Source organism: Rhinopithecus bieti, unplaced genomic scaffold (genome assembly GCF_001698545.2).
Source record: "Rhinopithecus bieti isolate Rb0 unplaced genomic scaffold, ASM169854v2 scaffold_55570, whole genome shotgun sequence".
Lineage (NCBI taxonomy): Eukaryota > Metazoa > Chordata > Mammalia > Primates > Cercopithecidae > Rhinopithecus > Rhinopithecus bieti.
In genome coordinates this window covers 314,831-339,559 of record NW_016821707.1, presented here as the reverse complement: position 1 = coordinate 339,559, position 24,729 = coordinate 314,831, and the positions used below count along the sequence as shown (strand labels likewise).

General features: G+C 35.6%; 1 protein-coding gene across 1 annotated transcript in view; it reads left to right on the top strand.

The window, feature by feature from the left end:
- Positions 1 to 24,729, top strand: part of PUM3 (pumilio RNA binding family member 3) — a 41,386-nt gene that overhangs the window by 6,075 nt on the left and 10,582 nt on the right. Inside the window, exons 2-13 of the mRNA XM_017860550.1 lie at positions 1,016 to 1,107; positions 2,175 to 2,393; positions 5,378 to 5,513; positions 6,124 to 6,199; positions 8,205 to 8,298; positions 8,560 to 8,626; positions 9,810 to 9,984; positions 10,995 to 11,098; positions 12,617 to 12,695; positions 15,063 to 15,161; positions 16,068 to 16,121; positions 19,429 to 19,509. Of these exons, the coding sequence (XP_017716039.1) occupies positions 1,016 to 1,107; positions 2,175 to 2,393; positions 5,378 to 5,513; positions 6,124 to 6,199; positions 8,205 to 8,298; positions 8,560 to 8,626; positions 9,810 to 9,984; positions 10,995 to 11,098; positions 12,617 to 12,695; positions 15,063 to 15,161; positions 16,068 to 16,121; positions 19,429 to 19,509 (1,276 nt within the window). The remainder of the gene's footprint in view (positions 1 to 1,015; positions 1,108 to 2,174; positions 2,394 to 5,377; positions 5,514 to 6,123; positions 6,200 to 8,204; positions 8,299 to 8,559; positions 8,627 to 9,809; positions 9,985 to 10,994; positions 11,099 to 12,616; positions 12,696 to 15,062; positions 15,162 to 16,067; positions 16,122 to 19,428; positions 19,510 to 24,729) is intronic.

The following is a 24,729-nucleotide window of genomic DNA, read 5'->3' as shown; positions in this document are numbered from 1 at the left end:
CTTTGCTTGACAATTAATCGTTTATATTAGCAAATTAAAGAATCTGAAAAGCCTTTTCTTACAGACTGATAGTTGTCATGTAACTTACTGTTTCCCAAATATATTTTATCCCTGAACCCTTCTTTTCTCTTATGCTGATATCCTGAGAAATTAGTGATTGAATGGGCAATTCTAATCTAGAAATATCTAATGTTGTCTGGGGATCGCTAACATCTGTTGTTTAGAGTCAGCTTTCAAATGAGTTGATCGTCCAACTTTGGAAAGTGGAGAAATGAGCCAAAAGGCTTTTGCTCTTGATCTATTCCACTGCTTTCAGGGACCTTGGGTAGTTGAGGGGTTATAACTTGTTTATCCTGTGCACCATGGTGTCTCAGTAGTCTATAAAGCGCCTATTAGACAGATTCCTTTCAATGAAATATTAACTATTTCAGCATGATCTTATTTTGGAGTTCACTGCCAATTACTTGGCTGCCTCTAAAACAATCACAAATTAAACACTGGATGCTAATCTTTGTTTTAGCTATGTTGGATCACATAGGACTCTTTCAGGTAATCCTTTATTTTCTTGTATTAAATGCATGTAGTGGTATGTGCAGCCTATTGTTTGTTCCTGGCTATTTAGGCTCCAAGAAATAAAGAGATAATTTTGTCAGTTACTCATCCTCTAGTCTTCCCAGGTTACAAAATGCAAACTCTGATGCTTATTATACTTAGTGTCAATCGTGGTCTATTTTTAGCCAGTACTATTGTGGAAGTGAAGTGTTGCCTCCAGATATATCAAACACTGGCCAGGGTGTGTATTGTTCCTAGTTTTTTTATTCATACCTTGTTCATTTTCAGTTTTAAAATCTGAGGCAGTGATTGCATAATTGCTGGATTTAAGTAGTTGCCCATTCTATATCTGGGTGATTTGTATTGTATTTGTAGACTGAAGGACTAAATGCGGCAATGACTATGTAACAGCTCTTATTTGATGAAGAGAACTGCAGTGATTGTTTTGGTTTTGGTTTTCTAGAGTTGCTACAATGGAAGTCAAAGGGAAAAAGCAATTCACAGGAAAGAGTACAAAGACATCGCAAGGAAAAAACAGATTTCATAAAAATAGTGGTAAGATATGCTTCCCATGTGGTTGTTTGGCTATTATAATTGGGGGATGGGAGGGCAGGTAGTAAATTTCAATCTGTATTCATTGGCTAGGATTAGGATTAAAATAGTAGGAAGAAGTATGTGTTATTGTGTATGAGTTAACATGTTGCTCATGACATTTAGACACTTAAGAAATTGCCAGAATAATTGAGGAATGCTTTACTCATGAAAGACTCCTTATCTCAGTTGTTACTGCTGTTGCGTCATTTCATTCACACTAGTTCACCATATGTTTTATTTTAACATTTGATAAATTAGGACTGTTTAATACATACTGTTCATAAGCCAAATACTTTTAGGTTCAGAATTTATAATGGTGATGTCTTTATTATTCCATCAGGTGTCAGTATTGTAAAATAGAAAAGTCAGGGAACTATACAAATAACTGTTTCCTTAAAATATAGCCATTGCTGTTTGCATCTCATTTGTAAGGTACTAATTTGTAAACCTTCTTGACTAAAAGTTTTATTAAATAATTTTATTGTAGGCTTTAAAATTTTATTTTCTTAAAACTAGAAAATTTTAAAATTAACATTTTAGATGTCCTTATGTTATACTTTCCAAGTTTCAAGAATGTTCATTTTATTCTTAGACTTATTTTATGTTATTGAACTCTTGAAAATTCTGTGTAGACCATCACTAAAGCAGAATGCAAAGGTATATAAATAATAGCCTTGCTATATGCTTAAAACTAGAGAAACATACTAAAGTGACACCAGTGCTTATCTCTAGTGGTAGAATCATGAGTAGCTTTTGTTTTACATTTCTGTACTCTCTAGGGTTTTTTGTTTGTTTGTTTTTTGTTTTTTGTCATGAACCTGTATTAGTTTTATAATCAAGGAAAGAATTTTTAAATTTTGTTTTGATTGTTTAAATCCAGTTCTACTCAAAAGGCTGTATGTTGCGTATCTGAGAGTAAGACAAGGTATTAGGATTAAAGAGTGTAATTTTCTATAATGAAGATAATCCCATGGATACAAGAGGTTTGGGCCCAGAATCATTGAACTTGTAATTATTACTGTCACTAGATTCTGGTTCTTCAAAGACATTTCCAAGAAAAGTTGCTCAAGAAAGTGGACCTAAAATTACATCTAGGAACTTTGAGAAAGGTATCACAAAACCTGGCAAAAAGGGTGTGAAGCAGTTCAAGAATAAGCAGCAAGGGGACAAATCACCAAAGAACAAATTCCAGCAGGCAAATAAATTCAACAAGAAGAGAAGATTCCAGCCAGATGGTAAAAGCGATGGTAAGTACTGATTCGTTCAGCATGGTCTTTGCAGAGTCCTTGCCCTGCCTGACCTAGTGCTTGAAGCATTGTGCACAGGGACTCTGGAGGTGCATTAGAGACCTCACATTCTTATTCCTTGGCAGGTAACATTTTGGGACAGGTAGATGGCTTAAACAAACAACAGAGCATCTTTCATGCTCAGAATTTCCCTCTGGTGCTTGGAGTTTTTTTTATTTCTTAGCCCTTTTCTGAATTACCTTAGCCATGAAGTTAAACTAAATTATAATGGCTTTGTACAGTGGAACCTCAATAAAACATTTCTTTCCATAAGCTAAAATTGGTTCATCCATTCAATGAGTATTTGAGTTTTCTATGCATTGCACCAGAAGATAGGGTAAAACACGCACGCACACAAAAACAATCAGTAAGGATACAGGCCCCAACTAATCATCATAGAATCTGGCTTTAAAGAATCAGTCTGTCCCCAGCTAAGTGTCATCCTTGGTTAAGGATGCTTTGGTGAGCAAGAAACATACAGACCCTGCCTTCACAGAGCTTAGGCCAGACTAATACAATAACCCATCTGATCGCACAGATCCATAGTAGTTCCAGAGAAGGTGTCCTGCACACATGACAGATTTGATTTTAATTGGTTCAGGACAAGTTGCTCACTGATTGGAGGTATTGGCAGGTCTCCTGCTTGTCTGTTGAAACAAACTGCCCATCTCTGTGACGATGTTCAGTGGGTCATTTCTAACCCAGAGCTTTGCTCTCTATTGTATAACATTCCTCTGTTGTGCATTGTCCTGCATTGATCTCAAACAAGCAGTTTCCAGGTTATGTGGATTGTCATATCATTACTTCCTTTGCAACATCCTGAGAATTTTTCTGGTGCCTTTTATTCTCTTTTTCTCCAGAACAGCATGTCTTAACACTGCTCCTTTGTTACCAGCTGAGACCACTGGGGATGGTTTTCTCAGTGCCATCCCCTAGTCCTGGTGCTTGCTTTTTACCCTGCCTAAGGACTGCTTACCAGAGGGACAGCAGCCTTAAGACGGAGCTAGGGAGAGAGGAAGGAGGGGAAGTGCCATTGTTTGCCATTAGGGCTGTAGGATCTTTTCATGCTTCAGTCTCGCTCTTCTCCTTTCATTTTTTCTTTCTCCCTCGTCTTCCTCCTCCCCCATTGCCAGTAGTTTCTCTTCTAGCTCTCTTTTATACTTTCCCTTACCTAGCCTCTCTAATAGATCCCAAATCTTACTTTCTCTACTGGAGTTTTTGATGCCTGCATTTTAAACACATATACACTAATTTCTCACATTGGTGTGAGAAAAGCCATGATTTCTTTTGCTATGGGAGATATGTTCCTGTTATCTCAAAATGAGACTCTTGATTTCATTTTCTCATATTTTTGTATCAGTAACTAGACTGATAGAATAAGATGAGAGATTGGATACTAGACAACCCCCACATTGATAAATGTACTGCAGCCTAACATGACGTATGTCAAGGGTACCCAAATATTTATGGAATTAAATTAGCCCTGGATCAGAATATCCTCTATTGTGTAGTAGAGGATATCATGTTAATATAATGGTAAATACGCCCTCTGTTGCCTATAATCTTTTGTATTACCAGGCAGGGAATATATAAGTAAACAATAAGGGAATAATAAATACATTGTAGTATATTGGATAGCCATTAGAAATTATGTTATTGAGGAATGATAATTTCATGAGAAAACATAATCATGTTAAGTGAAGGCAGATTCTGAAGTATTTTCTTTTTTGAGATAAGGTCTCACTTTGTTGCCCAAACTGTGAAGTGCAATGGCATGATGATGGCTCACTGCATCCTCAACCTCCTGGACTCAAGTGATCCTCCTGCATCAGCCTCCCAAGTAGCTGGAACTGTAGGCGTGTACCACCACATCCGGCTAATTTTTTAATTTAATTTTTTCGTGGAGACGGGGTCTCACTATTTCGCCCAGGCTGGTCTCAAACTCCTGGCCTCAAGTGATTCTTCTTCCTCAGCCCTCCAAAGTACTGGGGTTACAGGCATGAGCCCGGCCACATTTTGAGTTTTTAAAGATTAAAACATGCCTGGAGAAAAAGTAAGAGGAAAATAATCAGTGGTTATAACTAGGTTTTGGTTTTATAGGGCTTTTCTTTTCTTTTTTGCATTTTCCAGTTTTTTAAGAGAAAGGGAGATAGTTAGAAGTGACTAATTCCCCCAAAGGATTCCGTGCAGGATACTCATGTAAATAATACCCATTTTAGTAAGTTGTTCTTTGGTATCATTAGTTCCATTGGTAAGTTACTTGGATTTTGAAGACAAAAAAGTGGTGATAGAAAGATATTCGACTTTAATAGTATCACTATTTGTGGCAAACTTGGAAATTTTGGTTGTTCATTGTCATGACAAGATAGCAGAGGGCTGTTTCTAGGTGTGAATCCTAATTCTAGCAGGTTGTGTGGCCTCAGATAGAGAACTCAACTGCTTGGTTCTTTTTCCCCACCGTGGAACGGAGGGTAATATTAATACCTACCTCTTGGAGTTGTTTTAAGAAATAAGTGACTTAATATACAACAGCACTCAGAACAGTGAATTTTCTAAGTTGTTTTTCCTGTTTTCATTTGGACTAATTTTTGTTTTCATTGAAAGTTGATTATACTCCAAGTCCAATGATCTTAATCTTAAAAGTAGAATTTTATTTCACAATTGAAAAGATATTTAAAATATTTTAGTTACTTTTGTAATTCTTGTAATGTCCTTTTCTCTTAATAGGTATCCTGTTAGAAGAATTAAATATTTAAATTTAACCAAATGTAAAATGTACAAACTGCTCAGAAAGCAAAGTATGTATGGGGGATGGTGTGTTCCCCTTTCTAGCTTCCAGAATGAGCATTGATCCTGATTAGTGATCGCCCTTTATACCTAATTTGTATTGGTTTATGACACTTAGAATGTTAAATGTAATTGAAAATAATTTCTATAATAACTAGAATCAGCAGCCAAGAAACCCAAATGGGATGACTTCAAAAAGAAGAAGAAAGAACTGAAGCAAAGCAGACAACTCAGTGATAAAACCAACTACGACATTGTTGTTCGGGCAAAGCAAATTTGGGAGATTTTAAGAAGGTAATTCTACCTAAAGATGTGTTTGTTAGTCCCTTTGCGACAGTGGAGAAGTCACTTGTAAATAGTGAGATGTACCTTGTAAATAGTGAGATGTCCTAAAATAAATGACGTAGCACTTGGGTTATTGAGGGAGTCCTCATGACACCCCAGTAGACATCAGTACTTGGATGTCTGCCCGTTGCAGAAGTGTGTAGAATCATTATGATGGCATCGGATATGCTTATGAAAATGTATGAGGTTGAAATAAATTTGACATTCTTCCTGAGAGATTTCTGAGAAAACGAAGGATAATTTCTTATCAGCTAGGTTTTGAGATACCTCAGTATTTGTTATCTTAGATTTGTTTTATTATTATTTTTTTACTTCTGAAGTTCTGGCTGTTAAGATTTGGATTGATACATAAAATTACACCTTTTGAAATGAGTTTCTGCCTTTGAGAAAATTACTTTTGTCTGGCTGCTCTGGAATAGTAATTTTAATGTCAGAGGTTTGCTGCTGCAGAAAAGAAAATCATGCTGAACTTGGAGAACATATATACTGGTATGGTTTTTAATTTTGTGTGTTTAAAGTAACTTTTTACTTAAATTGTGTTTCCTTTTCTCATTTGTAGAAAAGACTGTGACAAAGAAAAAAGAGTAAAGTTAATGAGTGATTTGCAGAAGTTGATTCAAGGGAAAATTAAAACTGTAAGTAGGACATACTCATTGTTGCAGTTTTAAATGATTGAAATTGCCTCACTCTCAGGAGTAGTTGACCATTCATGACAGGTGATCCTGTCATTGTTTCCGGTGTATTTGACCAAAAGTTTTAAATATCTTCCATAACACTGAACTACATAAAAATTTAAAAGTGAGGGACCTTACTGCTGGAGAGTTTTGCAAAGATTATCCGTTGGCTGTGTCATTTTTTAATAATTCTTAAAATAAGCCGGTGTTCTCTTAAAGTTATCTTGAGAAGTTATTAGTTCAGTAGTATTTGTTTAAATGTCTTGTTCTGAACTCCATATAATTTAGTATGTTCTCAGTTGCCAACTTTTTTATATTTGTGATGTGAACATATTACTTCTTTCTTTTCCTCCATGCTTTTGTAAACATCATGCAAAGATCTTTAACTAAAATATAATCATTTGAGAATTCTAAAGTAGTTTTCATTGTTGATGCTTAATCCGGTTTTGTAATAAATTTCCAGTGACTCTTGTGCATTTGGATTAATATATAATGGCTTGGAAGACAACAGATTCTCATAGTTTTACGGCACCTAGGGGGGCAGCCTTTGCCAAGTCAGATGCATAGGTCTAACCAGATGCTATATTACCTCTTGAAGGAAAATAGCAAGTCATCAGCTGCTGCTTTCTTATAAATTCAGCAGGATCTTTTTACAATAGAACTGCCCCCTCAGCTCCGACAGTTTATAAATATTTCACTCAGCATTCTTTCTTAACTACCCCGAGGTCACAGCTGTGTGACCATGGTCTTAGAAGTGAGTTTGGTGTTCAAATCCTGGCTAGGCTGCTTAAAATATGTGTGCCTTTGAACAATAACAATAACCTGTTCATTATTTACTATAGGTTAGGAATTGTGTTAACCAGGACATGCATTGTGTCATTTACCATATGTCATCATCCCTGTTATATATTTGATGTATTTGGGACTCAGAGAAGTAAAGATTCTTCCTTGGGGTAATAGCGAGTTCCTTCTCATAACTTTACTTCCCTTATCTGTAAAGTGGGAATAATGACAGCTTATTCTTATGGTTGCTTTGAGATAGAAATAAGAACACTATGTTTAAGGCAGTTATGTTGGTTATATAGTAGATGCTCAATATATACACAAAAACAGCCTTAATTTTTAAAAGATATTCAGAGATGTCTTACAAATCTTGAAATTTATGACTTTGATGGAAGTATACACTCACCTTCTGATTTGTTGGAATTAAAAAACTTTAAAGACAGAGTGAGCAACAAATAAGCACTGTTGAAGTAGACTGGTACTGTAGCATAGTAAAAATAATTTTGCATGATGGATGATTTGTGGAGGGTGCTCTAGAAAATTGACCAGTGGGTCCTTCCAGCAGTCGTGAGGAGGAATGGGTTAAAGAATCAGATTCGAAACACAGCAACTCTTCTAGAAATATAACTGGATATATGTGCAGGAATTATCATGAAAATGTGACAGATGAATGATTAGCTTATAATTGCCAGTGTGTATGGATATAGTTATATTTATTTCTTTAGGAAGACGTTTAGATTCATCTTACGGATATACTTCTGGTTGTCAAAGCCAAACATTCTTAGATCACTTATATAAAAGTCATAGGGTAATAGACCTTTTAAACAAATATTTCCCTTTTAGGGACAGTAACTATCAAAGAAGTGAGGAGTTATAGTCTTTTAATCATCAGATGGTTTGGATTGGTTTGGTTTTAATTATAATGAGAGGAGTATTGCAGAATGGTTTAATTTATCCTTGCCTCAATGTCATTATTAATTGTACCTATCAAATATGGTAGGCCTCAAAACAAAAGAATGATGTTCTGTGTAATTAAAACAAGCAGTTCTCGGTAATCTGGGTTTGATTTTATCCATGAAGACTACCTTTTTTCTAACAAGAAATTCCAGAAGAGGTCACAATAAATTAATGAGAAACATGACTCTCAGAAGAGAATTAGTCTAACTCAGACTTTTTCCTACAGATTGCATTTGCACATGATTCAACTCGTGTGATCCAGTGTTACATTCAGTATGGTAATGAAGAACAGAGAAAACAGGCTTTTGAAGAATTGCGAGGTATTTATTACATACTGAAGATTATGTTATCATTTGCAATAAGTCACTTGTTTTCTCTTAAAATACCCAAGACTGTCTAGAAAACAATTTTTGTTTAGGTGTGTCTTCTCCAGATCCTTTTTTGTTTTTATTTTTTCCTTGCCTGGGACAAATTGAGAATTATTTGTGTTTCCAGGATTGTGCATTTATTTAGTTTCTCCCTTTGTTTCCAGAGAACTGAAATGAGATCTCAAGTCATTGTAATGTATTTTTGTTTTTCAGATGATTTGGTTGAATTAAGTAAAGCCAAATATTCCAGAAATATTGTTAAGAAATTTCTCATGTATGGGTAAGTTGTTTTATTTATAAAATACATTTTTTATTTGTCTTTTGAAGGCATGGTTTCCAACTGTGCTCAGATGTGAAATAGGAAGTCTGTGGTCTTTATAAGTAATAGTAATGGCTCTCAGCAGATGCTTGTGTTGTTTCTAGAGAATATCATCTTAAATACAATTATTGAAATTAATGTAAAATTATGGTACTGCCTTCATTCCTAAAAAGATACATGAGAGATGTCTTGCAAGTCTCCTTGAAATTTATGACTTTGATGAAGGTATACCCTCACCTTCTGATTTGTTGGCATTCAAAAGATGCTGGGCCCTATTCTAAGTCCTCCCCCTCCACGTGTCCATCTTTTTGGCTGTCTCTCCATCTGTGTTCCTGTCTATATGTCTGTCTTCTTGTCATCCAGTAAACACAGTATATGCGGGGGGAGTTCAAGTGGGGACTTCCATCAAAAGAAGAGGCAGTTCTGTCACAAAGACAGAGTGAGCAACAAATAAGCACTTTTGAAGTAGACTGGTACTGTAGCATAATAAAAATAATATTGCATGATGGATGATTTGTGAATGTTTATCTTGATCCTCTGGAAGAAGAGAGATAGAATAATTAGCTTGTAATTAGCCACCAATATTAAGAGGGTAGAGAGTGGGGAGGGGGTGGTGGGTGAGTAGACTGATACAGGGTTAGTGGCTTAGAAAATGTCAACATGGGAGAATTTCCTAAATTAAGTGGAATTAGTACTTGACCAATCTTTTTGAGTGTAATAATGTGCTAGAATATGATAATCAACAACAAAAAGTATAATATATGCAGTTGACAAAATTTTCAAAAACATATTCCTAGCTATAGTTACCAGCTATTTGATTCTTTTAGGATATAGTTAAAATACTTGTGATTAAGTCCCAACTTCAAAAAGAATCTTAGAATATGATTTTCTATTTCCCTGAATCTTTTACTTTTATCTTTTTTCCTGCCATACTTTTTTTTTTTCAAGCAGAACAGTTTAATAGGAACTGACATTTATCGAGCATTTACTATGTGCTAGCCCCAGCTTCTCAATGCATGCTTGCTCATTTACTCCTCAGAGCAACAGATTGATGAGTTGGTCTTGGAGGAAGTAAGCTGTGTTTTATTGTCACCCAGCTTTCTCTTTCTATCATTTATTTTTTCCATGATTGTGTTGCATTTAGAAGTAAACCACAGATTGCAGAGATAATCAGAAGTTTTAAAGGCCACGTGAGGAAGATGCTGCGGCATGCGGAAGCGTCAGCCATCGTGGAGTATGCATACAATGACAAAGCCATTTTGGAGCAGAGGAACATGCTGACGGAAGAGCTTTATGGGAACACATTTCAACTTTACAAGGTGACATCTCCAGAAGTCTTTTCTAGTATTTTACTTTTCTATATGCTCTTCCTTAACTTCCAGTGCCTTATTTTTAGAATGTATTATTTTTTACCTTGGCTGGTTCTTTAAGAGACCATCTTATGCCCTTGATTTTCCCTCATGCTTTATTTTGTCTCTGGTGTAGTAAGCAAGTGATCATACTTACGCATCTCTTTCTCCAGAACATTGGCTTTAAATCCACTTCAAATCAACTTTTGTTCATCTCCTAAGTACTCTGTGTAGCGCTTCAGTACTTCTATTTTTACAGTCAGAGTGAGGGAGAAGACTCCCAATAGTTATCAAAGTTGTGTAAGCACCCCCAACCAGCTCTGGCTGAAGTGTGTTGGGCTCTGGTTGCTAGCTTCTCCTGTGTTTTCTCATGTACATGCGTTGCCCTTCTGCAGATTGTATCTAAAGATGAAGGGGAGTAGAGAGACCTAACCTTGGATAGAGTGCAGGGATTGAATCTGAGAATAGTGAGCAGCGGGACTAGCTGGTTGAAGAATCTATTTCAAACCTTGGAACATAAATGCACACATTTGTCTGAAGGGATATGGATTGATTCCTGGGTTGCCTCCATTAGTCAGGTTCAATTCTTCAGTTGAATTTGCTGCTGTACTAATTTTGTTAACAGTTCATTATATTTAATAGGAATAGCCAACTAAATGATTCAACTCGTGGCAAGAATTTGTGAAGTGACTACTTGATCTCATAATTAGGCGAGAGCTAGGTGCTTGGCAAGTAACTATTGACTGGTTAACTTGGTTGGTGTTTAGCCTGGCTCTTTAAATGCATTGATAGATATACAGACTGAGAATCAGCTAATCAGGTTACTCCACAAGGATATACAGCAGAGCTTTCATTATGTAAATATGGGAAATCTTAAATTTGTTAAAACTTACTTTAAAATTACTGTAATTGCTTTTCTTTGTCCTGAAGTGAAAAAATGGATTAAATTTAGAGGGGTTTGATTTTTTCTTTTGTTGCAGTCAGCAGATCACCCAACTCTGGACAAAGTGTTAGAGGTACAGCCAGAAAAATTAGAGCTTATTATGGATGAAATGAAGCAGATTCTAACTCCAATGGCCCAAAAGTAAGAAAGTTGTTTTTGTTTTTTTCTTAACAAATGACATTCAAAGGAGGAAGGTTTTACATAACTGTTGCCCAGAAGAGGTAGATATTTCCTGCTTACAAGTGTTAATCTGTCCTAAATAAGAGTGCAAAAGTATTGGTTTGAAACCATTCTTGGTGCAAAAGGAGATTTCTTTTTCTGATATTGTACCCTATAAAATGACAACTAACATGCACTCGTGATTTATGAGCTTTTTAAAGCAATGAAACATTCTTTCCCCAAATAAAATGTTACATGGAAGCATGTATACTAAACAGTTTCACAAATATAATCTGTTACTCAAATTTGGTTGTAGGCAAGGTGCAGTGGCTCAGGCCTATAATCCTAGCACTTTGAGGGACCAAGGTGGGAGAATCACTTGAGGCCAAGAGTTCAAGACCAGCTGAGGCAATAGCAAGACCCCATCTCTGAAAAAATAAGAAAATTAGCCAGGCTTTGTGGCATGTGTCTATAGTCTTGACTACTTGGGAGGCTGAGAGGCAGGAGGCTCACTTGAGCCCAGGAGGTGAAGGCTGCAGTGAGCCATGGTTGTGCCAGTGCATTCCAGCCTAGGCAACAGATTGAGACCTTGCCTAAAAAAAAACAAAAAAAAACAATTTTTTTCAAATGGATTGTAAGACTCAGAAGCCTGTGCCTGTGCCCTTCATGGCATCTGTCCCGTAGTGGAGTGGCTGAGCATAGCTTTTAGGACCCGATTGCCTGGGTACAACTCCTGGTTCCCCACTCCCCCCACTAACTGTATAACCTTCAGCAACTTAACCTCTCTGTGCCTCAATTACCATATCTGTAAAATTGGGATAATAATAGTACAGACTTCATAGGAATTTTATGAAGATTAAATGGGTTAGTTGTTCCAAAACATTCAGAACAGTGTTTTACCCATAAAGGCAGTGTTAGTTTTTGCTGTATACTTGGATATCGCCTGTGAACTTTAGGACTTTGATGCCTGACCATCACCCTCCACTGTACACCTAGATCCACCAAGTGTCACACTAGGGGGTTTGGATTAAATAGGTGTTGTTGCAATTGCTGACAATGTTTGGTTCATTCAAGTTTTAATTTTGCTAAAATTATTTTGTGAAACAGATGGATTGTGAAGGGTGTTGACAGAAATAAAACAACTATTAAAAAATAGTTCCACGTGTGGATTTCTAATCATCATGTCCAGTGCTGGGGAAAAAAATGAAGATGTCCTTATTTAACAGAGCAGAGCATATTTCAAATGTTAATTTTATGTTTGCTGAGTAGATATTAGAAATTTGTACTGGTCTTGGTTGTAGATGGCACTAAATCAATTTTACCATCTAAGTTTTTGTTTAAGTTTTAGTATTTCTGAAAGATGCAGTCTATTTTATGACAAATTATATTCAGTAAAACCATTTCACTTGTTTAGATTACTTTAGGACTTCTGAGATTACCTATCTTGGTATGACTAGTGCCAGATCTGATGAGTCTTTTTGCTTTTTTTTCTGTTTTCAGGGAAGCTGTGATTAAGCACTCATTGGTACATAAAGTATTCTTGGACTTTTTTACCTATGCACCCCCCAAACTCAGATCAGTAAGTTCTTGGTTTTGTTTTAAACTAAAACATGGAGAAGGAGCGGTGTAGAAATTTGAAAAACTGCTTTGATGTACATTGTCTTTTGGAAATTTTAGAGTTGCTTCCCTATTTAGGGAAGATAATTTACTCACCTCCCTTTGAACATGTTTGCAAATTCCATTTAGATATTCCAGTAAACAATAGAACTGACCCTAGTTTTACTAGTCATATTGAATGTTTATACCTTAATTATAATCCGGAGAGTATCCGCTAGCTAGCCTACTCTGAAAATTAACTAACTCATGGAGGAATATTTAAGCATTCGGGTAGTTTTAAATTCAACTGTGCCAAAAAAAAAAAAAAAAATTTGCTTGGCATTAAAAGGTTAGAGGAGGATACGTTTGTAAAACTAAATGGACCATGAAAACCTGGACTTTAAATGATAGAAGAACAGAGAGTGAAGGTAAATTGCACTGCCCTTCAAGTCAGTCATGGGAATACAAATGAGAATTCATCATTTAGTTCCCTGAACTTTGCTTGCCTCATCGTACAGTGAGCTCATTGTCCATTTGTCCTCATTTTCCAATCACAAGGGATAATGAAAATAATGAGACTGACTTAACAAATATGCCAGACTATACATTCATTGGAGTTTTGACTCTCTTAAAATTGGCATGCAAAATAATTTCCCAACGGTAGCCACCCACCTAAGTTTATGGTTCGATGACCATAGCAGCACCTTCTCTTTCGGAGATTTCTCTTATTTCCTGCAAAACACAGTATCCCACAGTTCTGAGGCAGGCCTGTATGCTCAGAAATGACACAATGATTATTTGAATATATTCAGTGGTAGAAAGTATCTTTTTAGTGTTGAATGTTTCAGTAACAGCAAAAAATCTTTTGTAACTTAGCATGCATGTAAAGTAATGAGACAAATTGTCTTTTCTGGTACTGGGGGCTTTTTCAAAAGAGACTTAAAAAAAAAACCTTTGGGGAAAATGGAAGCATAATTGGGATATATGCATGGCTTTCCATCTGGGTAGCTCTGAAGAGATTCCTAAGTTCAGGTATGTTAGTTGAAACTGCTCTTGAGAGTCATCTTGGGAAGCGATGTAAGATACTTGAGGGTGAAATTGTTTGTTCCTTGATGAAATTAGGCACCTATCCTCTCTTTCCTGGCATGGGGCTTTGTATTTATTTATTTAACGTAAATTTTTAAATTGGGAATAGACTAAAATGGGGCTCTGAAGCTGTTCGTTGCCAGAACTCATTTACATCCTATGTGCTTAGACTTTGAAAATATAGGACTGGGCACGGTGACTCACGCCTGTAATCCCAGCACTTTGGGAGCCCAAGGCAGGCAGATCACAAGGTCAGGAGTTTGACACCAGCCTGGCCAATATAGTGAAACCCTGTCTCTACTAAAAATATAAAAATTAGCTGGGGGTGGTGGTGGGCGGCTGTAGTCCCAGCTACTCGGGAGGCTGAGGCACGAGAATCGCTTGAACCCGGGAGTTGGAGGTTGCAGTGAGCCGAGATCGCACTACTGCACTCCAGCCTGGGCGACGGAGCGAGACTCTGTCTCCAAAAAAAAAAGAAAGAAAATATAAATAAGAAATTATGTACATGGAAAATGAAGACTAAGGGTTAAATTAAGCTAAGCTACCTAGTGAGAAATTAAATGTTTTTTACCAAAGGGTCATTTATAGGTGAGGTCTTAGTCTAAATGTTAGTACAGAAATTTTCATAAGGAAATATTATATAAGCATGTTTATGGTAAAGAATATGATTTTGGAGGTAATCCNCACTGCAAGCTCCGCCTCCCGGGTTCACGCCATTCTCCTGCCTCAGCCTCCCGAGTAGCTGGGACTACAGGCGCCCGCCACCTCGCCCGGCTAATTTTTTGTATTTTTTAGTAGAGACGGGGTTTCACCGTGTTAGCCAGGAGGGTCTCGATCTCCTGACCTCGTGATCCGCCCGTCTCGGCCTTCCAAAGTGCTGGGATTACAGGCTTGAGCCACCGCGCCCGGCCAAAAGCTCCCTTCTTATCACCACCAACTCCTAGGCTTCTTTTTCTTGGCAAATTATTAGAATATATTATACTATGCGTATAGTTTGTGACTTTTTTTTTAACGGACATTGGTAAAAGTCAGATACTGTGTTTAACAGAAATTGTCTGCCAGCAGTATTTACTGCTCTTGATGGAAAAGAACGTTTCTAGAAAGAGGTTGTGTTTCTGTTTGCCTACAAAATGAAATTGTTTGCTACCTGGCATTCTCTTCCTTTCCTTCTCTCGGCATAACTGGCCCCTGTAGACAGACAGATAAAACAGCAGAAAGAAGAAAATAAAGCAAAGCCCTGTTCCTGACAGCATTTGTTCCCTAGGAAATGATTGAAGCCATCCGCGAAGCGGTGGTCTACCTGGCACACACACACGATGGCGCCAGAGTGGCCATGCACTGCCTGTGGCATGGCACGCCCAAGGTAAGTGTGATAGCACTTGTGCATTTAAACTGTACAAGGCAGGGCCATGCTTTATCTGCAGGCTTGATTTAGCTGTCCTTAGACTTTTAATCTCCTTTGGTCTTTTCCCTGTTGTGCACAGCAACATTATCTTCCAAAAGTTGTGTCTCAGGGCCTGATGGGAATGAGCCATCTTCTTTAGGCCTACTGTTTCTTCTTTTCTCTGCTGTAGTAGAAACCTTAAAGTTTCATTAAAGGATGGGAAGAGATCTATCAAGCAAGTAAACATAATATGTATTTAAGCTTTAGTATATAGAGGTTTTTGTACCTCCTCACTTAATGATCATACTATGGCAGAGGGAAATGGGAAGGGCTAACAAACAGCTGGCCACACACATTTGCTCCCATAGGTGTTAAGTACTTGAGGGAAAAGGTGAAGATCCTTATTAGTCACAGAAGCATAACAAAAATGGTCATTATTTCCTTGGTCAGCATAATTCTACCTTTAAAAGATAGTTGTACTGTATCTACTTTTTTAATGCAAATTTAATTTTGTTCAACAAATGTAGATGAGTACTAACTGTTTGCTAGACTCTGCATTTGAGGACAGTTCAGACCTTGGAAGAAAGGTCTGTCTGGTGTCACTGTGAAAGGTGGCTTCACTAGGTTTGCCTTGCAATTTGCAATTTAATGGTTCCATATTTATGTCTGAATGGATTGTCGCATACACATCTAAGCTTGTAATAGTTCTAAGAGAACTTCTTTGGTCTATTACAGTTTTTTCATTCTGGCTGCATAACTATTTTTACTAATGAAAAAATATGGCACTCAAATGAAAACTTAATAAATATCGTATTAAAATGTTTAACTACAAAATACCCTTAATACATAACTGAAAGTTCAGTGAGACAATCTTTTCTTTTTAAGGACAGGAAAGTGATTGTGAAAACAATGAAGACTTACGTTGAAAAGGTAGCTAATGTAAGTATAATAAAACTACATATTTCTTCAAATTATTTTTAATAGTAAGATGTATTCATGTATATTACGGGAACTTTGGAAAAATTCAGAAAATTACCAAGAAGAAAATTATTGTTTTATTTTATTTTTCTGTACATATACATGTATTTTCATATTTTATCTACATAAAATGGAAATCATGCCACATGCATTCTTTTCTCCTTTTTTAATTGAACATTATATTGTGATAGTTCTCTACTTTTATTAGATATTCTTTGAAAACCTGATATTTACTAGCTTTTTTGGTGAATTTGTCCAGTTGTGTTAATTAAACATGGGAATTACTGCCTGGATACGGTATGTCCATATTTTAGTCTCTGGGTGAATGATGTCAGATTGCACTTCAGAAACTTGATACTAGTTTTCCATAGGACCAAAACCATAAAAGAAATTAAAATGTATCTTTTTATTTTTTAAGAATAAATTTGCAGTGTGGTTATGGAAATTTTTAGTTGTTAAATTTTATAGTTCTTTAGAAATGCAGTAACAATTTTCCTTATTTTTTCTGGGGGATTTATTGCTTCAAAAATAGTGTTTGTATGTTTTTAGATATTAAATAATTTTTCATGCTGTTACTATGGAGTACTATAACTAGAAAATATGTAGTAAATACAATTTTAATTTTTGAGTTATACTTTATAAATTTGATGGATAGCAATTCATCAGTAAAGTTCTAATTTATTGGTGAACTAAAATTATGTAGTAATCAACTACTTTATCCTTTGAAACAAATCCAGTGAGAACTACTAGCATCTGGTGAATACTTCAACTTTTTTGAAATAGTAAGTCAAACAAGTTAAAATTAATGCTGTGATTGTATACTTGACTGTTGTCTTCTGTTGGGCTAGAGATCAGAAGAATTCAGAAGACAGCTAACATTCCTATAACAAAGTGAAATATGGAATTCTCTGATGAGTTGTTTCCAGTGTATGTGATTTGTTTATGATTCATAATTCAATGTTAAGTAAATTTTTATGCGTGGCATTCTAATTTGAATACTTTACATTAAAATGAGTAAAAACTAGAATGTTAATAGAAAATTCACAAAGGTATTAATAGTATGACATTTTTAAATAATAGATTGTTTTAGTTCTACAGTTTGGTTATGTCAGGTAATTCAACACTAAGTTTTTTGAGAACCTAATCCCAGCATGGCATCATGATGGTAACAGAAATTAACAATACATGTCTTTTTAAATCTCTAAGAGTTACTTCTAAAGGGGTGATAAACTAACATTACCCATGGATTTGATCCATGGGTTATTTAGAGTTATTAATTTCCAAATATTGGGGGTTTCTTGATATACTCTATATTTTGTTCCTTTTAAATTTATTGAGACCTGTTTTATGGCCTAACATATGGTCTACGTATTTTGAAAATAATATATTGTAGAGTTGTTTGGTGGGGTAGGTATTCTATATTTGTCAATTAGATCAAAGTAGTTGATAGTGTTCATACCATCAATGTTTTTACTGGCTTATTATTTTCTAGTTCTATCAGTTGCTGAGAGAAACATGTGAAAATTTCCAACTATACTTGTGGATTTGTCTATTTCTCACTTATATTCAATTCTGTACCAGCTTCTGTTGTATTCATCCAGAAATATTTTATGCTTGGTTATGCTTATGTATGTCTGAGTTAAGAGAACTGAAACCAGTGATTTTGTACTAGGCACATTGTTCTTCATTTTGTTTCCTTCACTTAATTCATATTACGGGTCATTTTATTTCAACATACATACATCTGTCTACCTCACTTTTCTTAGTGACTATAATATTTCATCATATGCCTGTACCATAATTTATTTAACCAGCCCCTACTGTAGCGCATTTTGGTAGTTTCTAGAATTTTTAAAATTACAATTAGTATTTCCGTGAATATACTCGTATGTAAGTCTTTGTACTTACATGGAAACACGTCTACAGGATGAATCCCTAGAACTAGAATTGCTGGATCAGGTCATACCTGCATTTTAAATTTGTATAAGTGTTGTCAGTTGCCCTTCAAAGAAGTTGAACGACTTTACATTCTCATCAACATAAAAGTGTGCCTGCTTTTTCCTAAACCTTTGATAAATTAGTCTATTGTCAGAGGTTTTCACCATCGCTTATAGGATAAATGGCATTTCATTGTTTTAATTATTGTCCTCAATTAGTTCCTAAAACATTATTTCATACATTTAAAGACATTTGTACTTCTGTTTTTTGTGATCTGACTCTTCATGTTCTTTGCCCATTTTTAATTGGTTGTTGGTCTTTGTATAGTAAGGGTATTAGACCTTTGTTGTTTATCTTCAGTTTGTCTTTTTGACTTTACAATTAGCAACTCCGTTATTGTTTCTGATTGAAATTGTATTATCTGTGATATTCATCAGATCTGGCTCTGAATGATTGTGGGTTATTATCAAAAATCAAATTCCTATCAAAGTTTAAAACAATTATATCAAAATCCAGGATACTCATGCAACAAGCTCTGGAAACAGGTTTTGTTTTGTTTTGTTTTGTTCTTAACATAAAGTAGGTGTTCTTTAAATGTTTGGAACAGTATTAGCATCATGGAAATAATTTTATTTCGAAAGATAAGTGTTGTGAAAGCCACATGTGTATTTCTGTGATCTCATGCAGCTATACTTTTTTAAAGTAATGATTTTTATATCATTCTCATTCAGTGTATAATTATACTCTTCTAGTTTATCTTTTTCATGTTTATATTCTAATTTTGTGAGATCACGTTAAAGAAATTGAGCAATATAGAAAAGAAAATTAAAAATTGTTTGTATAACCCAGAGATGACTATTACAATGCCTTGCCTTCCAGGATTTTCTGTGTACGTGTATTATGTATATCTGTGTGTGTGTGTGTGTGTGTGTAAAATTATGTGAGTTTATATTTTCTTTTTCATGATTGGAGTATCTTATATATGTGTTTATATATGTAGGTTTTTTGAACCTAATCTTATAACTTGAACTTTTAAGTATAATTTTCAAGTAGCTATTCATTAACAGCATACCTGTTTACATAGGTATTAGTTTTAGACATTTGGTAATGAATAATGTGCTTTAAAAAAAATCAACCTTACCTCTAGAATATAATTAATGAGGTCGTGATAAGAGAGAAAGTTCGTTAGAATTGCTTTTATTCATCTTGTTTATATTATGTTAGACAAGTTGTCAATGTAGGTAACCTTTATGAAGATATTCTGTGTGTGGAGTAAGAGGGAAAATCTATGCACTTGTTTTTAACCTTTACTGGCTTCCAATTCTTGCAGGGCCAATACTCCCATTTGGTTTTACTGGCAGCATTTGATTGTATTGATGATACTAAGCTTGTGAAGCAGATAATCATATCAGTAAGTAATTCTGATGGTCTTGAATTTAAGTTATATCGATAAACCAATTGTGGATGTGTAAGCTTGATTTCACCATGAATGTGTAAAGACTTGCAGCTGTGCCTTCTATCAGTATTTTTGCTTACTTTTAAGTTAGTTATGTTTTATTTTGGAGGTTTTATTCCTGTATAAATCTTAACCTTGTAACTTGATATTAATACTGTTTTAAATATTTAAGACTGGTCAAATTAAGATTTAACACTTTTATTTTGGATTAGGATAACATGGTACTTTAGACTATATGCGATTCTAAACTATGGAAAGTTAGCAAAGTAATATTTAGATATGATCAGAAATTAGCATAGTAATTCCTCAGTTATTCCAGAACTCAAATACAAGCAGAGGATATCTGTGACCTATTAAATTCTCTCTCTCCCTGTGGAGAAATAATTACCTCTGCACAGTTACCCAGTTAATCATTACATCTGTGCAGGACTGAGCTGATAGAGAAGAAAAATGTACAAGACTCACTCAGTTGTGATGCTTCTTAGAGCTTTTGTAGGGTCAAATTAAAAGTTATAACTCAAATTAAAGCTCTAGCTTCCTTTTTACATTTCAGCAATTCCTTCTAGTCCAGTGTAATGACCATAAAGTGGTAATACATGAATGTAGTGTATTTGTCCCTAAACTGGCCTTCAGAAAAACTAATTGTCCTCTTAGGGGAAGTTCTTCAAAGTAAAAATTGCATTCTAAACTATTTGTTTTCTTCATTCTGTATCAATAGCCTCTTTTTCTGATTCTACGATTGTCTTTTCTTTTCTTCTATTTTTAGTGTATGAGTGGTGTTGAGTATATGGTAGAGGTTGCAGCAGAGTGGGGATAAGAAAATACAAGCTTGATAGTAGTGACCAAACTTGGAAACGTCTTGAAAACCACTTAATCTGTATAGACATAGGTTATTTGTCTGAAAATTACACAAGCCTTTCTGTTTGATATACATGAATGGGACCCTTAGAGAAATCTTAGTGACGACAAGTGGTACTTTCACATCTGCGAGAAAGAAGAATGTGGATGATTCAAAAAGAGAATTTACCTGTTGTCGGGTGGTGGTGCTGTGGTCTCTCTTTGTAGCCCCTCGGGATCAGTAGAGCTGAGTGTAGTAGAAAAAGTATACCAGCTAGTGGAGGGGAAGATTGTTTTCTTAGATGCCAGCTGTAGGTCCCAGTGTGTGTGAGTTTCTCATGCCCTTGCTGTCATTTTCCAACTTTACCCTTGACTATTTTAAGATTGTGATGACTTTCTTTGGGATAGGATTGTGGGAAGAAACAAGTTGGCAAGACTTCAACGTTACAAACTGAGTATTTTGACATGTTCCTTGTGACTTTATTAGCCTTTTGACTCCAATCAATAATGATTGTTTTTCATTCCTGTGACAGAGATGTGAGGCCATAGAATTGGCTAATGAATAAAGTTGTTTCACAGAAATGGAAACAGGCTGGGATATTGAAAGTTTGCTTTTGTTTAATATTTTCACGACAACTAAAATTTGCATAACTGTTCCAAATGGATTTCAAGAGAAACCAGATTTCCTTCACGATTTGCCAGAATTGTCTGTTAATTTTTTTCCAAAGATATATGCCACTTAAAGTTGCTGTTGAAACAGTTTTAATTCCTTATATCACTTTGATTCCCACAACTGCTTAACCCACATTCTTAATGACTTTATCATACTTAGGGCAGCTTTCCCTGAATGGCCTGATTTGCCGATCTCTTGTCTGTAACTGACAAATGTTCAACAGGTTCTGTGTATTATTAAACTGTATAGCTTGTGATAAAATTCTGGAATGCTAATTGCCCTTGAATTTTTCCCACCCCTCATCTACGACAAAAACAGTTGCAGTATGCAGTGCTTTTAAAAAATAAACAGGAAAGCTTAGTGTTGCTAAGCACTCTGTTCAGGGCACCCAGACTTCCCAAAAAAGTCAGGTTCAAATCACAGCCTGGTCAGCTGAGCCTTTCACCTTTCAAAATGGATACGAGCTCTTTCTAACTACTTTAGTTTCCTAAACAAACATGAAGTTTCATCCAGTTTACCTTTGTAGTCGTTGATACGCAAGCGGTTTGACAGCAATGTTCATTGGAAAGTAAATAAGTACACTAGCTAATTGCTGTTTGAGGGTGAATAAATATTGATGCATATTTTTAAAGGCATTGTCTTTAAAATATACAGAAAGGTATGAATAATACAGTGAACACCCAGCCTCCCACCACCTGGCATAAAATAGAACTTGACAAATACAGTTCAAATTTAAGCCCTTTGTGTACCCATCCCTGGTATCCTGTCATCGCCCCATATCTACTATGATAAATTTGGTATTTATTATTCATATGCATTTCCTTATCCTTTCACTGTATGTAGACGTTTTTTGTTCTGTAAAACATGTATGTAATTTTATTTCACATGTTTACAAGTTCTGTATAAATAATGTCTTACATGTATTCTTCTGCATCTTGCTTTTTTCTTTTGTCATGTTTGTGAGATTTAGCATCGGGGTCAGCATGCCTTTTTTATAAAGGACCAGTTAATAATTATTTTAGCCTTTGTGGGGTATATATGGTCCTATCACGTATTCTTGTTCATTTTATTTTTGTTTTTTAAAACGCTTTTGAAATGTAAAAACTATTACTAGCTTGCAAGATGGACAAAAACAGGCTATAGGCTGGATTTGACCAATGCATCATAGTTTACCCATCCATATTCTAAATCATTTATTTTTCGGTGCCAAATGGTATTCTATTACATGTGACTATACTGCGAGTTATTTTCTATTTTTCTGGTGATGGATGTTTAGATTGTTTACAATTTTAAAAACTAACTTTAATTCTTAATTTTTGCTAATCCAAATCCATGAACATTCTTGTATATGTATCCTTGGGACATGTTAAGTTTCTCTAAGGCACTTAGCAGAATCTCTGGGCTGCCAGTTTTGCTGCATGTGTTTATATAGAGAGTCATGTGTTCCTATTTCCCACTCAGCCACTACAAAACCATTGTATTACACAGTGCTTTTAAAAATAGCCAAGAAAGCTTAGTGTGTTGCTAAGCATTCCATTTAAAGTAACTAGATTTCCCAAAATGTCAAGTTGAAATCATAGCCCGATAATCACTGCTTGTTTTCTGTTAGGACTAAGCTCTAGTGTAATCACCAGATAGTGGTCTTCTAGTCAGATGTGGTCTCCTCACCCACTCAACTACTATAGTCTTTTTCTTTGCCATCCTTTCCTTGAGCAGTTAATCATGATCTCACCCAGGGCTCACAAACCTGCAAAACCTTCATTGACCAGATAGGTAAATGAGTGGCCAGGCCAGGTGTGAGACAAGGAGATGTGGGAGGGACCGTAGCTCACACAGTCCCTGGCAGTGTGAGCTCCATGGCGATAGGTCTTCACATTTGTTTTCTTTTTAATTGAGGTAAACTACACATAACAAAATTTACCGTGTTAACCGTTTTGAAGTATACAGTTAAGTAGTATTAAATATGCTCATTGTTAGGCAATCTCCAGGACATTTTTTATTTTGCAAAACTGAATGAGGCACTGTATCCACTAAACTAGACCTTCCAGTTTTTTTATTGCAACTGAAAAGGTAGACTTTTGCAAATAGTCACCCTGTTTTCAGAACAAAACACTCGGGAAGCTGCCTGATGATCTAACCTGCCCTCTATAGTTCTGTTAGCCATTAGTTAAATCTCTTAGTTTTAACTTTTTATTAACTGTCTTCCCTCTTCGCTGGATTTTAGGTTCCATATAGTAGTCTGCATTTCTTTTTGTCCCCACAGCAAACTACCGTAAGAGTGGACACCATAGGCTCAGTCTTCAGCACCATGGATGGGTTGATTTTTACGTTTCTAACCTCGACCAAAAATGCACACACTTTAACCCTACTTCATGTGTGCATCTTTTATTTTGACCTTTACCTTTCCTCTTTAAAAGAGCATTGGCAAAACAAGAGTGCCAAGGTATCTAGCTAGAGGTCAGCACAAGGCAGTCAGAACTGGCCAAAGATGTCTTTGGAAGAAAAGTCTTTGTAATTCCCATGCTTTCTTTGTTTGCTTGCCTACTGTAGAGCTTAAGAAGAAATTACAATAAATGGGCCTTTGTGAATTTTCTGTAAGTTGACTCTTGTTAGGAGTAAGCTAAGCCAGAACCTTTCAAATTAAACAGTTTTTGCTATTCTTTCTCTTGAGGGTGAAAACTCATGACTCAGCTAGCTTTATTTAATCTCCATAGTTAAGGAGGAGATACATATTGAGAGGTATGTTTTTCATATGAAATAATTATTTTGTGACAGCTTTCGCTTTGCAGTGTGACTTTTTCTGATTTGCTCCTGGTAATAGCCCATGCGTTAGGCGGGTATATCATTTCCTTTTAAATATAAGGGAATTAATATGCAAAGAGGTTAATGGATTTGCCAAAGGCTACACAGCTTGAACTCAAGACCCCAGAGACTAAATTCTGCACAAAAATAACTATGCCTTAGCTGTCTCTTACCTATTTATACATGTCACTGGAATTGTTAGTACACACCGTGTGATAATCCAGAACGTCCTCCCCATTTTCTCTGTAACCCGAGTTAAAGAGAAGTGAAGTCTATAGTACTCTTTCAAAGATGTGTGTTTTTGACGGTAGGGGAGAGCTGGAATGAGAGTGATCTGGGGAAGGATTAAATGATACTACATTTTTTTTTTTTTCTGATCAATAAGGTGGGTTGAAAAATATTACATTTTGAAGTAAATGTTTTTTAGTTTTTTGTAAAATTGCTATTTATAAACATTGGCATTCTTTTAAAAGCCTTAATTAAATATGAATTTAGATTCTAAATTCCTTAATTACAAACCAAAAGGGAGTAAAGGTCAATGAATCTGGGGACTGGTCTGAGTAGTATTTAAGCACAGGTTTTATGCGTATCATGAAGTCCCAGTTTCTCATTTTATAAAACAATTTCTGCCCAAGCCGTATGTGTCGGATTAGTCCCTAAGCGTGGAAGCTGTGGAGAAAGCTCGCTATATTGAGGAATACATTGCCAGTGTCATGCCTCCTCCCTATACCAAGGGAAAAAAATGTTAAATAAAAGTGAAGAGTAGCCATTATAATTGTTCACTACATACAGTTTTTGTTTTTTTCTCAAAAAAAAAAAAAAAAAAAACATTTTAATGGTGTTATAGTTCAGAATCATTTTGT